At 41.4% G+C, this 13,684-nt stretch overlaps 1 protein-coding gene across 1 annotated transcript in view; it reads left to right on the plus strand.

Annotated features, from left to right (window-relative positions):
• Nucleotides 1-12,393: 12,393 nt before the first annotated feature.
• PTPRR (protein tyrosine phosphatase, receptor type, R) overlaps nt 12,394-13,684 on the plus strand; it is a 177,573-nt gene continuing 176,282 nt past the window's right edge. Inside the window, exon 1 of the mRNA XM_014964296.1 lies at nt 12,394-12,458. Within this exon, the coding sequence (XP_014819782.1) occupies nt 12,398-12,458 (61 nt within the window). The 5' untranslated portion in view covers nt 12,394-12,397. The remainder of the gene's footprint in view (nt 12,459-13,684) is intronic.

Raw genomic sequence — 13,684 nt, forward strand, 5'->3', positions numbered from 1 at the left:
CCTAAATGTATACCTAAATATGTATAAGTCTAAATATAAGCATGTATATAAACACAAAAACTTATTTAAGAATATAACTTTTTATATACTGAGTTGTGCAAAAGCACAGCCACCTTTGTAACCCTCAAGAATCCTATTGAAATCAATAAGACTTCTTCAGGCAGTAGCAGATGCGTGGGGTACGTCTTGACAGTTCAGAGCACAGGTTGGCGGCACTTGCTGTTTCTCACAAAGCTGCTCTATCTCTGGCATCTTTGGAGGAACTGCCAAAGGGAGCAGCAACCAACCTGAACCTTTGCTCCTGCTTTTCCTGACTCGTGTGAGCCGATGCTTTATGAGCTTACTTGCTTTCTCTGTAGCCGTCGCTGCGCTGCATGTCGCTGTAGCTGCTGTCCATCTGCAAGATTTAAAGCAAGACCCTTGACAGTATCTGCTGTTGACAATGGAAAAAGCAGATTTCTTCTGGCTTTTTCTTTTTTTTTTTTTTTTTTTTTTTTTTTTTTTAAAAAAAAAAAAAAAAAAAAAAAAAAAAAAAAAAAAAAAAAAAAGTTCTAGGAAAAATATTAAACCCTAATGTTTATCTCCTTGTCAGTGAGCTTAATTACAGAGAGAGAGCAGTTTGCTAATCAATAGCTCCGAGAAGGCTCATGTGTATAATAGCATGCTGAAAAGATTCAAGGTTGCACTATTTCCATCCTTTTTTTTTTTTTTTTTTTTTTTTTTTTTTTTTTTTTTTGTGGTGTAAGACTATATTTGAGATATGAAAACATTTTTCAAAATGATTAGATCAATCCCTCTGTAATTTGATTTGTTGGGTGGGAGGAGGGGAGGTGGAGGAAAAAAATCTATTGTAGAATGTTTTTCAATAAAACTGCAACAACTAAGACTCCAGACCAACAAACACTTACACATGTGCTTAGCTTTAAATCTGAGTTAGACCCATGGGGCCTATATTTGTGTTTGATTAATGACAATTATTTGAAGAAAGATGGACTGGGTGGAATCAACTGGAAAAAATATGTAGCTATAAAAATGTATGCTTACTGTAACCTATTTTTATACTGTTTCAGTTCTGTAATATTCTTTTATCTTGCATATTTGGCACGCAGCTGTATGTTTCTACCATAAGGAAAAGGTTGCACTGTCAAATTCTGTTTAGTTTTAATCAGAAGTGTGTAACCAAGTCCCTGTTTGCCAACACAAGCCCAAGTGAAAAAACGTATTAACATTAGGGAATCTGGTTGCAGAACTGGGACCTTAATTTGAATGAGCTCCAGGGGCTGATCTCCCTTTCTTCCTTCCTCTGGTGAGTTCAGTAGCCCAGCTTGTATGGTTACAAGATTGAGCTTACAGTATGATAGCAGGATCGCTTCATTAACAATCCCCTTAACCCTTACACATGTTCCATCTTGTCTGTACACAAACTTGGCTGTTTGCAACCAGGTATTTGGGAGCAAAGTTAGGCGGAGCCAGCAACTTTCAGATAAGAGCTTGTCTAAGGATCCCCACAATACTGCAAAAAAAGTATTTTTAGTAATATTAGAAGCAGTAGTCCCTGCTGGAACAGGCCCTACTCTGATGGCAGGATCATAGCACAGCCAGGCTCTTAGGGTCTGGGTGCACAGACTGTTCTTATGTGGGTGACTGTTGTGTTTGTCAAGTTTGCTGCCTGCATGGGTTGCTGCCTTGATTCACAGAGCAGCTCTGGGACAGCCAGCAGCCCTGGTGCTCCTGCCCCAACGTCGGTGCTCCTGCCCCAGCATCAGTGCTCCTGCCTCAGCCTGGACACCTCCCTTAGACAGTCTTTGGGAAGAGGAGCTGTCAGGATTGCAGGAGAGGCCTTGCAGCCATGTAACTACTCTTTGCCTACTGGGGAGAAGTCCTTGCTCCTGCTGCCCAACGCTTCCTTTCCACTGTGGCAGACAGGAGGAGGAATAGAGCACCACCCAAGTTCTGTTGTGAAGGTGGCATTTGGCTATACCTCTGCAGCCAAACACTCACGAGGGTGAGTGTAAACTGCTGCTCCAACCTCAGCCTGAGAATGCCTTCCTCTCGGAACTGCTCTGCATTGTTTAAACAGCTGCAGCTCCGCTCCTGAGGGACCTGCAGGCTTACACTGGGTGAAGTCTTGTATACACAAACACAGTTTTGTGTACTTCTTTGGAATCTGCCTGGATAAAAGTTGGTATATAAACAGAAGATCGTCATTGCTGTGCAGTGAGGATTACATGTCCAAGCCTCATTAGCTCTATGACTGAGAGAGATTTTACTTTTTTTTTCTCTTTCTTTTGTAATACTGCCTAAATGGAAACCACCAAGACCGAGGCAAAACACCTATACAAGACTTAGCCACTGAGACTGATCTGTTCCGATCAAAGGCTTAGATTCTGCAAATGTGAGGTTCAACCGATACCAGGTTGGGTGAGGTCCACTGGCAAACACAATTTAACAGAAATGATACCTGTGCACATCTATCTCTAGTGGATGAGGTTGTTAGACACATACGAAAATTTATCCACAACTTAGTACTGTGAATTCAGTGCATAGACCAATAGGTGTGATAAAAACCATCCTTGCCATAGAAAGCCTTTGCAGGCTGCCCTTTGGGACTTCAGGTCAAGACCTCGTGGTCTCTCTCCTTTCTGGTCCCATTGTGCTGCAGGAGTACAGGGCCGTAGCGCTGCTGCTGGGGTGACACACCGAGGGAGAGTTTTGCCTTCCCAGAGGCTGTAGCTCTGGGCTTTAATCGCACACAAATGTCCTGTGGAGACTATTTGACAAACTCCGGGAAGGCGCAGGAGCCGTGCAGTCATTTAGCAGAAACTGCTATGTTTGACATGTTGGGGGGATTACTGAAGTACAGTAGAGGTTTCATATTTTGTTTTCTATCAAAGTGTGTTTTGCATTTCTTTGAAGACTGTAAAGTAAATAAACTGAACAGTGCCTGAGTAGCCTAATGTAGTTAGTATTATGCCAGTTATTTAGAAATATTCTCCTATTTAACAATACATTCCAGAGCCAAGCAGGGAAGCCTGTTCTAGCACTGTGGCATGGATATATAATTTTAATATATAAACTACTAATTCCACAGAACCGAATGTATGTGTAGTAGTGTCAAATTAAATTCCACATGCGTTATCAAGTGAAAATTATTATTGGGCCCTATTGAGGGCAAATTTCTGCAGTTGCCCATGATGTCAAGCTGTAGAAAATTAAAGGGTTGCTTCTAAGTATCATCTCATCATTTTCCAGCTACTGGACTTGCAAATTTTTGTGCTTAGTGAACAGAATCTGGGCTGGACCAAGGGTTTGAACCCCAGACCTCCCTCATCTTAGGAGACTACTCTGAGAGCTAGGGTTTTGGCTATTCAGTGGTGGTCCTCTGTAGTTTAGAGGAGAAATTCCATCCTCGAGCAGAGAACGCTTTCCCAATCACTGTTTCATTGAAGCTGACACACACTGGGAAAAGCTTTATTTTCAGTGAGTCAGCACTTTCCGAGTAAAATCCATTTTGTCAGGAAATTGCCTACTAACTTTCACCCTGCTCTAGCTGCACACATCCACTGCAGGAGAGAAAAAAAACAGCTGAGAAAGATGTTTCAGCTGCGGTAGGTGAAGTCTGACAGGTGACATACCTGGTCTTTTGCATTCCCTCTCATCAACGCATCTGCCTGAGTACTCTGTCTTTCCTCTGCTGTCCCAGCCAGCAGCCTTACCCCTGCTTCATATGGATGTGTTTGGGAAAAGAGGCCTCTGACAGCACCAGTGCTTGGCTAAAGGCACAACGCATGAGGGTGCACCGAGAGGGGCAAAACAGGGAATAATCCTCTACAGAAAATTAGGCATGAATTTAATATGAGATGTGTGCTGCTCTTAAAACAATGATTTCTGTACAGTAATGAGTGTCGCAGGTGAGATCAGGGTTTTATCAGTCTTTGGCACATAGCCTCTGTTGTTCTTCAGTATAGCTATTCCATTTTTAAGTTTGTGGGGTTTTAAAAATAAAATAAAATAAAATAATCATACATGTATATATATGTATATTTCGATACAAATGGGAACAAAAGTGAATACAAAAAGATCATTAAAAGATCACATATGAGCAACTGAAAAGTTAATAGAATTTAATAAACACAGCTTAGGAAAGGCATTTTTGGAAGAAAGAGGGAGGAAAAATATTTAAATATGTGAATAGTGAAGTAATGCTATCAGAGAGAAGGAACTACTTCAGTAGGTTGTGAGTGGGAATAATAAGGTGAAAGAGCTACAAATTAGAGAAGACAAAATTCACACCAGGAAATATCAGAAACATGACAGAACTGAAAAACTTGCTTCACACGTGAAAATCAGGCAAAATGAGACTAGATAAAATCAGAGAATCCCAGATCTTGGTGTTTGTTTTTTGGTTGTTTGTTTTTGTTTGTTTTTTTCTCTGAAGATAATGACAAAATTCTCAGTATTTTCAGTAGGAGCAGGTTTGTGCTGTCCCAAAGGGTTACCATAGGTCAGCTCTGGGGGTGGAAGGTATATCCCAGAAGTGGGGGAGAAAGAGAAAGGGAAAAAGCCTGAGTGGCAGAAAGGTGGTGCTGTATCACCTTCCCTCTTCCTCATTTCCCCTCCCTACAAAAGGAGAATTTAACACCAAAAAAACTGCTGCAATATTAACAATCTTTTTCTTGATGTAAAGGCTGTTCATACATAGCCTAAAGGTTGGGTTGGATTAGGCTACAGTCCACAAACTACTCTGCCTTATTCTGAGTGGTATGAAACACGAGGAGCATGAGTTGATATTTATAACCTTAAATAAATTATTCTGATCAAGAACAGCCTGATAGCAAACCATGTATATTCATGTCTTATAATCTGTCGTGAAGGCCATTTACATAATCAGTCAACTGAGAAATGCAATGTGGTTATATTATCCTAGTGCCCTAATTCATAAGTACTTTGCCTTAATCAGGGTGGTAAGTTCAACTGACACCGCATTTCCAACAGTAATCATACCTTCTCCGCATTTCACAAGGCCCCTTTACTTTCACCAGAGAAGAGCACTAAATACGTTGGCATTCTTCATACGTGGCACTAGTTTCCCTAGTTTCTGGGATATAAAATCTCAAATCTTGAATGTTTCATAGGTTTTCTTAAATGTGTCTCCTGAATTCAGTTTGAGAGAGAATGAAAATTACAGAGCTCTGTTAAAAAAAAAAAAAAAAAAAGGGAGAGTTTTGAGCTAGAAAAGAGAGAAATACTTTTATAGTAGATAAGTGTGAATTTTCATGGAATCTCATGGCAGAGATATTTGAGCAGAATAGCAGAATGCCTCTGCTCTGCACATTCAGAGAACATATACTGGGATACCACATAAATGAGCGGGAAAAGTCATCATGGCACTTTGAGAGGGAAATAATTGCATTTTATTACCCATTTGGGCAGCATGAAGCAACACTACTTCTAGTTCAACCCTTTACTGTTGCTAACAAGGATTGTTTAGTTTAAAAGAAATATCATTATCTTTTACTTAAACTACAACTCTAAGTCATTATAGGAGCTGGGCAGAAGAAGGAAATTCCATTCCATGTAGTCCTTTGCCGTTTCAAATTAGACTTTACTCTGATTTGGCAATGAAACTAAAATAAATGTTAACTTTGTCCAAGAGTAGGAATTGAGGGTTGGCCAGAAGATCTTGGAGCTATTGTTGGACCTACCTGGTTGGGGGCTGAGGAGCAGAAGGCGGTAGAAACCATACAGTTCTTCTCCTGTAACCATTTTTGTTTTGCAAACCCATGCCTAGCTTTCTGTATGTGTTTAAGTACCACTGACTTTGCTGGGATTAAGCTCATGTTTAAGTTTGAATGGGGTTGAATCCAAGAGAGTCCATAAATCCTCTCTTGTGAACTAGGAGGTTCATGGCTGGAAGCCAGCACAGCTGTAGTGGTGGTGCTCCCCAAGTACACATAAGGACATGCTAGGCCTGCCAACGGGGAAAAACACAGGTTCCTTCTGCTTGAAAAGGTTCAATTGGAGTTTGGAAAATCCACCTCACCATTGTACACTCCTACAAAACAGAACTGAGGCAGTGATACCATATACTAGGCAAGGGAGCTACTTCAAAATGTAGAAGTTTGCATGTAACCCGATTTTAGATAACGAAGTTTCTTTAGGAGGAAGCTAAGAGTCTATGATGTATTGTTTCTGTATTTCTCTGTATTTTAAGACCTATCAGTTGCATATGAGGTGCTAACATAAAAAAGGGGAAAAAGAGATAGTATCTTAGTATGACCTTTTCCCATCTTTCATCAACACTGAGTGTTACTTCTTTAATCTGCCTAGTCTGTATTGGCTGGAGGCCTGGGAACCAAAGCCTTCACTGGCAGCCCAACAGCCACTACTTCACTACCATCTTGGCTGAGTCAAATTCATTTTTATTAGCAACTAATTTATTGTATAACATAGGCAGCAGGAGAACATTTCAAAAACAATAAAAGTTTTCAGAGATTTATGAACTACTAAAGACAGCAAAATATGCTTTATACATAAACTATGAATACAAAGGGATATGAATTGTCTTGAGGATGAGGCATAATAAGCTTGGCACTACATAACAGATACTTCTTTATCTGAGTTTACTAAGGTGATCAAGAAGCAACTGGGTTTCTGTTTATGTGTTATTGAAATTAAAGTCACAATATGCATCAGTTCATGAAAATTCTGTGGTAATAGTGTTTACAACTATAATGATCAGGAATTTCCTTTGATTTAATGTGAACATGTGATGTGCTTAAAAGATGTTAAAAGAATACATTAAAGGATGGAAAAGTAAAGAGTGAATATTAAATAAAACTTAAATATGAATAATTTGTCAGTCTTTGTGAATATGTAACGTACTGAGCCTTATGAGCCCCCTAAGAAGAGACAGAAAATACTTCCTACCCTTACTTCCTTAATTATAAAAGCAGAAGGTATTCAGCAGACCAATTAAAAATATGGTTTGGAGTTAACTAAATCTATTCACAGATTTCTGCTGACAAATACTGTTGTTCAAAACTATGCAGTTTTAAAACTGTTTAAAAAGTATTTTTAAAACTGGGTATTTTTAAAAGATGGTATACTGCATTTTCTATTTCTTGTTATCATTTCTATCTGCATATAAAAAACTGTTCCTCAAAATCCTGAAACATAATTTTTTCTTCATTTCAGTGAGAAAAATAAGGAACCTGATTTACATCACAGCTTTTCGGTTTGCTGCTGGAATTGTTTTAGATGAAAAGCTAGACTTCGTGTTGACTGATATTCTTCATGAACAATGCAAGGGAAAAATGTGAACTTTTCCTTGATAAAACATGTCCAAATTGACTGTCTTGGGGAGTGTTGATCAAAACCAGAACACTTCAGTTAAAATAAGCTAAGACAGTGGATTAGGAGAGAAGAAGCGTGAAAACCTCCTACTTCTCCTCCCTGTGGCTGGCTTCCCCAGCTGAGCTATGTTCCTGCCTTGCAGTACAGCCAGGAGGACTTGCAAGATACAGCCCAGCTGGACAGTGGTGGGACCATCCTGCATCCTGGGAGATGTAATCTTATGGAGGAGGTGAAATCACACAGCTTTTGGAATATTCTAAGAGGGAAAAAGCCCACAAGAAGTGGGCTTCTCAACACCTAAGGAGGACAAACAACCTGGCATAAATATCTGCACTTCAGCCAAATAGTGTTCAGGGTATGTGCAAGTACCTTTATTGATTCTTGCTCTTTTATCAGTGAAATGCTGCAACTCGTAGCTTTGACTGTTTTTAGAAATGTTGCCTTGTAAATTCGGCGATTAGATAAATACAAAGCTCTTAGCAGTTCAGTGCTGTCACTGCTTTCTTGGGCATATCCCTCATGGGAACTTCGATAGTGGCAAATGTTATTTCTAAAGAATATACACTTAACCAAAGATACCTGTGCAGACTGTCTATAAACTTTCAGTAGAGCAGAACCTTATATGTATGGCTTCTTTATCTAATCTGTTTCTCAAAAAAATCTATACAGTTCCCTAAGAGCCAGAACTACAAAAGCCCAGTTTCCGATTACTTTATTCTTACAGTCGACTCACTTCACCAAGGGCAAAATGTGCCTGACAAATTGACTTCACCAGGGGCAAATCGTGCCTGACAAATTTGGTGGCCTTTTATGATACTGCCACACACTTGGTGGACAAGGGCAGAGCAACAGATGTCGTCTACCTGGACTTGTGCAAAGCGTTCGACACTGTCCCACATGATATACTGGTCTCAAAATTGGAAATGGATTCGATGGATGGCCACTCAGTGGATAAGGAGCTGGCTGGATGGCTGCACTCAAAGGGTTGTGGTCAATGGCTCAATGTCCAGTTGACAGCCAGTGCCGAGTGGTGGTCCTCCGGGGTCCGTACTGGGACCAGTGCTGTTCAACATCTTTGTTGGAGACATGGACAGTGGGATAGAGTGCACCCTCAGCAAGTTTGCCAATGACACCAACCTTGGTGGTGCGATTGACAGGCTGGAGAGAAGGGATGCCATCCAGAGGGACCTGGACAGGCTTGAGATGTGGGCTCATTTAACCAAGCCAAATGCAGGGTTCTGCACCTGGGACGTGGCAATCCCAGGCACAAATACAGGTTGGGTGGAGAATGGTTGGAGAGCAGCCCTGAGGAGGACTTGGGGGTGTTGGTGGATGAGAAGCTCAACATGAGCCGGCAATGTGCACTGGCAGCCCAGAAAGCCAACCACATCCTGGGCTGCATCAAGAGAAGTGTGGCCAGCAGGTCATGGGAGGTGATTCTGCCCCTCTGCTCTGCGCTTGTGAGATCCCACCTCTAGTACTGTGTCCAGCTTTGGAGTCCTCAACACAGGAAGGACATGGATCTGTTGGAACGGGTCCAGCAGAGGGCCGTGAAGACGATCAGAGGGATGGAGCGCCTCTCCTATGAAGACAGACTGAGAAAGCTGGGGTTGTTCAGCCTGGAGAAGAGAAGGCTCTGGGGAGACGTTATAGCAGCCTACCAATATCTGAAGGGAGCCTATAGGAGAGCCGGAGAGAGACTCAGGAAGTGTATTGAAAGGATAAGGGGCAATGATTTTAAGTTGGAAGAGGGGAGATTTAGATTAGATACTAGAAAGAAATTCTTTACTGTGAGGGTGATGAGGCACTGGAAAAGGTTGCCCAGGGAAGTCGTGGCTGCCCCATCCCTGGAAATGTTCAAGACCAGGCTGGATGGGGCTTTGAGCAACCTGCTCTAGTGGGAGGTGTCCCTGCCCATGGCAGGGGGTTGGAACTAGATGATCTTTAAGGTCCCTTCCAACCCAAACCATTCTATGATTCTAAATTTTTTAATGAGTTATGTGAGACACAAGTTTATACTTTATTATAAACTGGGAAATCCAAATTGACTATCAGCAGTCACAATTCAAAGATCTTTTTCCTGTGTCTGGCAGCATTTTTTCGTATCTTTTGAAACCTTTATCTTAATATCAAATTAGGCTAAAACTGATCTGAACTGATCTGAAAGGAAACAAAGAAGACTGACTGAGCACATGGACCTTGCTTCCTTCAGAAATCAGATAAAATGCCTCCACGCCCTTATCAAAGGAATAGGTAAATTTGATACTTAGATTAACATGATTGATAGAGCTTTTCTGGTGAAGTAATTTAATTCTCATATCCTCATAATTTTTTTCACTTTGCAAAATATGCAGTTGTCATCCCGTTTTACTGGAACTTTTTGAAAGGAAAAAAAGGAGATATGCAATATTAAAACACCAAGTTTGCCTTTGTCAAAAGTGCCAATGATTTGTAGTGCTGGGAAGTCCTGTGCGGCTGAGGTCTAGCGTGAATTAAACCCTGGAAGTATGGCTGTATTTTAGTGCTGAGCCATCAGGTGTGAATATTTGCCTGGCTGAAGGAGCCCTCATTTGTTACTACTGGCTAGACGTGCTGACCATAAATCTGAAGTAAGGACAGGCACCGAGCTGAACTGGCATCCCAACATAGTTAGGCTTGCAAAACCCCCGGCTATTCTGTTATGTGCGCCCTGAAATGTTGACGCCGGTCTGACTGGAACATATAACCTTGTATGACTGCTTTTTGACGTGGGCAACTGTGTGCAGAATAGGAGGCCAAACATCTGAGGGGCAGTTCATTCGGCTCTCTGCAGCTAGAGTTGCTTCAAGGCTTGAAATAACTTTTTTCTTCCATGACAGCTATTTTGTTAAAACCAAAGCGTTTTGTAAAACATACCAGTATTCTCTGTGATTAATGAGGTTCTCAGGTTCAGGAGTGTATCAGGGAGAGAAAAACATTTATCTGGAAGGAGGAAAGTTCAAATCAACTGCTTCTACTGCCTGGTTACTTGTGGAGAGCTGAGTTTGGCTCTTTTTTTGTCCAAAGTGAGTAACTAATCTGTAGGTTATAGACAATATCCCATCTGGTCTTCTGGATTTGTTTTCTTCATCCTAGTTTGAAAGAAGGTATTGGTTTTGTTCATGTTAGAACTGGCTTTGAAACCTCAATATGTTTCATCAGCTGGAATTACTGCTTTTCAGAAAGCACTAATGTGACCTTTGATTTTTACCATGCCCAAGGGTAGTTATGTGATGCTGTTTGATAATTTTCTGGTGAATCCACAGGAAGTTCTAATAGGGAGTAGATAAAAGTAACTGCAGAGATAATAGTGCTCTCCTTATTCTGATATCTTGTTCAGAGCTAGAAGATTGAGATTGCAGTTATGATCCTTATTCTGACCATAGGAAATAGAGAAAAATGTAAACTTAATCTAGGAAAACAGAAAATATCTATTAATCTAGTAATGAAAATAAAGGGGTATAATAGTATAATATTTTGAGGTTTTTCAATGTCAGTGGGTGGTCAGCACGGCTGGCTGATAAATCTTTAGTACTAATACACAGGCCAAACAAATGGAAGAGTCCTAAAACTAAGGCGAAGAGTTCACTGAAAGACCTGACTGAAGCAAGACCTCAACGTCAACCAGCCAATACTGGATACTACCACTGTGTACTCAGCTGCTTAAGGAGAGGCTCAAGGCAGTTGACATCTGCCTACTAAGTAGTTTTGCATATACCACAGATATTTCTGCGTCCTATGGTCAGTGACTGGGCTTGTCACACAATATATAGGAAACTGCTCACCACAAATAAGCATCCAAAACTCTGTATCTATTTAAAATGATTGCATGGAAAAATGTTTTACTCTGTTGCTTATTCTACTGAGTATTAGATCTTTATGGTTTGTGATAGGGATGCTGCTTCATGTCCTGTTTCCATCAACAATCGTTAGCACATCTGTTAGGACATCCAGGCTACAAACTGCCAGCCAAGACCTGGGTCACAGGCAGTCTATTTGTCTATATTAGCTGGAAAAAAGTAGTACTCTATTGGCAGCAGGACTATGCAAGAAGAATTTTTAGTGATGCTTGACCTAGTTGTCTTCATTTTATGTGAACAAACATCGGGCATAAAAGGAAAGGAACAGTAATTAGGACTGCAGCCATAAAAGATATGATTTTGGGGCCTTCTTCCTTGAAACAGAATTATCAGTTAGACATTGTTCAGTGTTTCTAGTCTACAACAGAGGTGTCACAGCCATGTTGTTGTTGCTTGTTTTACCAGCATCTGTTTTGAACCTATTGTGAATCTCTCTCTTTCTCCCTCTCTGCCTCTCTCCCACCCTCCCTTGAAGTCATGAACTGGTCCTGTTTCATTTGAATGGAAAGAAAATCTTTTGCAGAGGATGAGAAACAGCAGTAGCAGCATTCAGACACAGGGCAGTTTAGATAAATAGGAGGGCAGTTATTTTATACAAAAGAAGTAATGAATTGTGTTTTTGCTTAATGACCCTTTTTACAAATCTTCACTAGCTGTATTACATACATTTTCTTTAACTAGATTAGCCCCAATTGAGTGACTAAAGCTGCTAGAAAAGCATTGACTTTGTCTTATTGGATTATTAAATGTTAAAAAGCAAAATTATATTTTATTCTAGACATGAGTATGGATCTCAGCATGCATTGCTTATGTTTCATTGCATACTAGATTTTTTTTGCTGCACAGTCTATGCACAATGAAATTTAATTCCTTAAGAAATTTGTGCAATGCCCTAGTTACAGAGAAATGGTGTTTATGCCTTTGGTATTTTTCCTGCAAATGGAAAAAGTAGAAAATATAAATTAAACCTTGAGGCATTTCATTTCTATTATCAAGTCTCCTGTGATCTCTTTAAAGAGAGAGATTTTTGTAAAATTGTGGTCTGAGCCGTATTTTAGCACAGGATTTTTTTTCTGCAGATGCAAAGCATTGTTAAAATGCTATAATTTTTTATTATATGATAACCAAACTTTGTGATGTTTGTTATATATCTACAAACATATATGTGCATGGAACAGAAGTTACTATTCCTCCTGTTTGCCACGGAGACCAGCTTCAGGGCAGGTAAGACTGCGCTGGGGAAGGAATCCACAGCAAAAAGGGCTCACGAGAAGCTCTTTTGGGGGCTTTTTGGGGCTTCTTGAAGCCGAGACGAGCCCTTTGCTTGACCTGGGCCTGTCAGCTGGTGGGCGGCGCTGCTGAGGGTGACGGGGCGGAGCTGCCAAAACCCCCGTTTGATGGATCCTCCAGGTGATAAGTAGCCCCAGGGAGGGCAGGGTCTGGTCCTGCCCAGAGGCACAGAGCCCAGAGGGAGCACCCCGTGCTGGGAGTGTGCCCTGGCCGGGGCAGCAGCTGCAGCCTGTACGGCCGGGCCCTGCGCCTCTGCTTGAGCACAAGGTATGTTCAGTCAGTCTGGGGGGCCCAGCTAGGGTTTCTACCCGGTCGGAAGCTGTTTTTAGGAGAGCTGTGGGCACCCAGACAGAGGCCCCACGCAAACATGCGGGTGTCCAGGCCTCTGGCTGTGGAGTGTGCCAGAGCCTGGCACCCGCAATGGCGGGTGGTGGGGACAACACCTGTGTCAGGTGTGAACAGGTGAATGATCTGCTCAGCCTGGTGGCCTAGCTGAAGGGTGAAGTGGAGAGGCTGAGGAGCATCAGGGAGTGCGAGAAAGAAAGTAATGGAGAAGTAGGGGAACAGGTTGAGCCCCCATGTGAATCGGAGGACCCCCTCCCCTCTTGTCCCCAAGCAAAAGGAGATCTCAGAGAAGAGGGGGAATGGAAGCAGGTCCCTGCTCGGGGGAGAAGGTGAGTCCCCTCCTGGCCCCTCCCAGCTCCCCACTTTTTTTTCCTTTATTGCTTTAGGCTTTTCACTACATACTGGTTTCTTAAATTGTATTTGTTTCACAATAAATTAGAGCATTTCAGAGAAACTAAATCTTTCTTTCCCTCCAACACTTTTCAAAGTAAGTAAAACACTGTATGTGATCTTACTGAATAGGAATAAGGGCTTGGGTTGTGCTATTGGATAATGAAAACGTTCAGAAGAGGAGATGGAGGGCAACAAATTTTTATGCTATAGGAAGGCAGTAGAACCCTAAACTGCAGTAGAGGAGAGCATCAATGACAGCAAAGAGACTGCTGCAGATTGCTGCTGTAATGTTACTATTTTTGGAGTATTACACATTAGCTATCTAACAGAGATATCAGCATATGTTCTCTGAAGATTTGATCAATTTAACAGTTCAAGTACATATAATTATTTGTGGAAGAGGTTTGTTGCTGTGTTGTTGT

This window comes from Calidris pugnax, unplaced genomic scaffold, assembly GCF_001431845.1.
Source record: "Calidris pugnax isolate Ruff unplaced genomic scaffold, ASM143184v1 scaffold44, whole genome shotgun sequence".
NCBI lineage: Eukaryota > Metazoa > Chordata > Aves > Charadriiformes > Scolopacidae > Calidris > Calidris pugnax.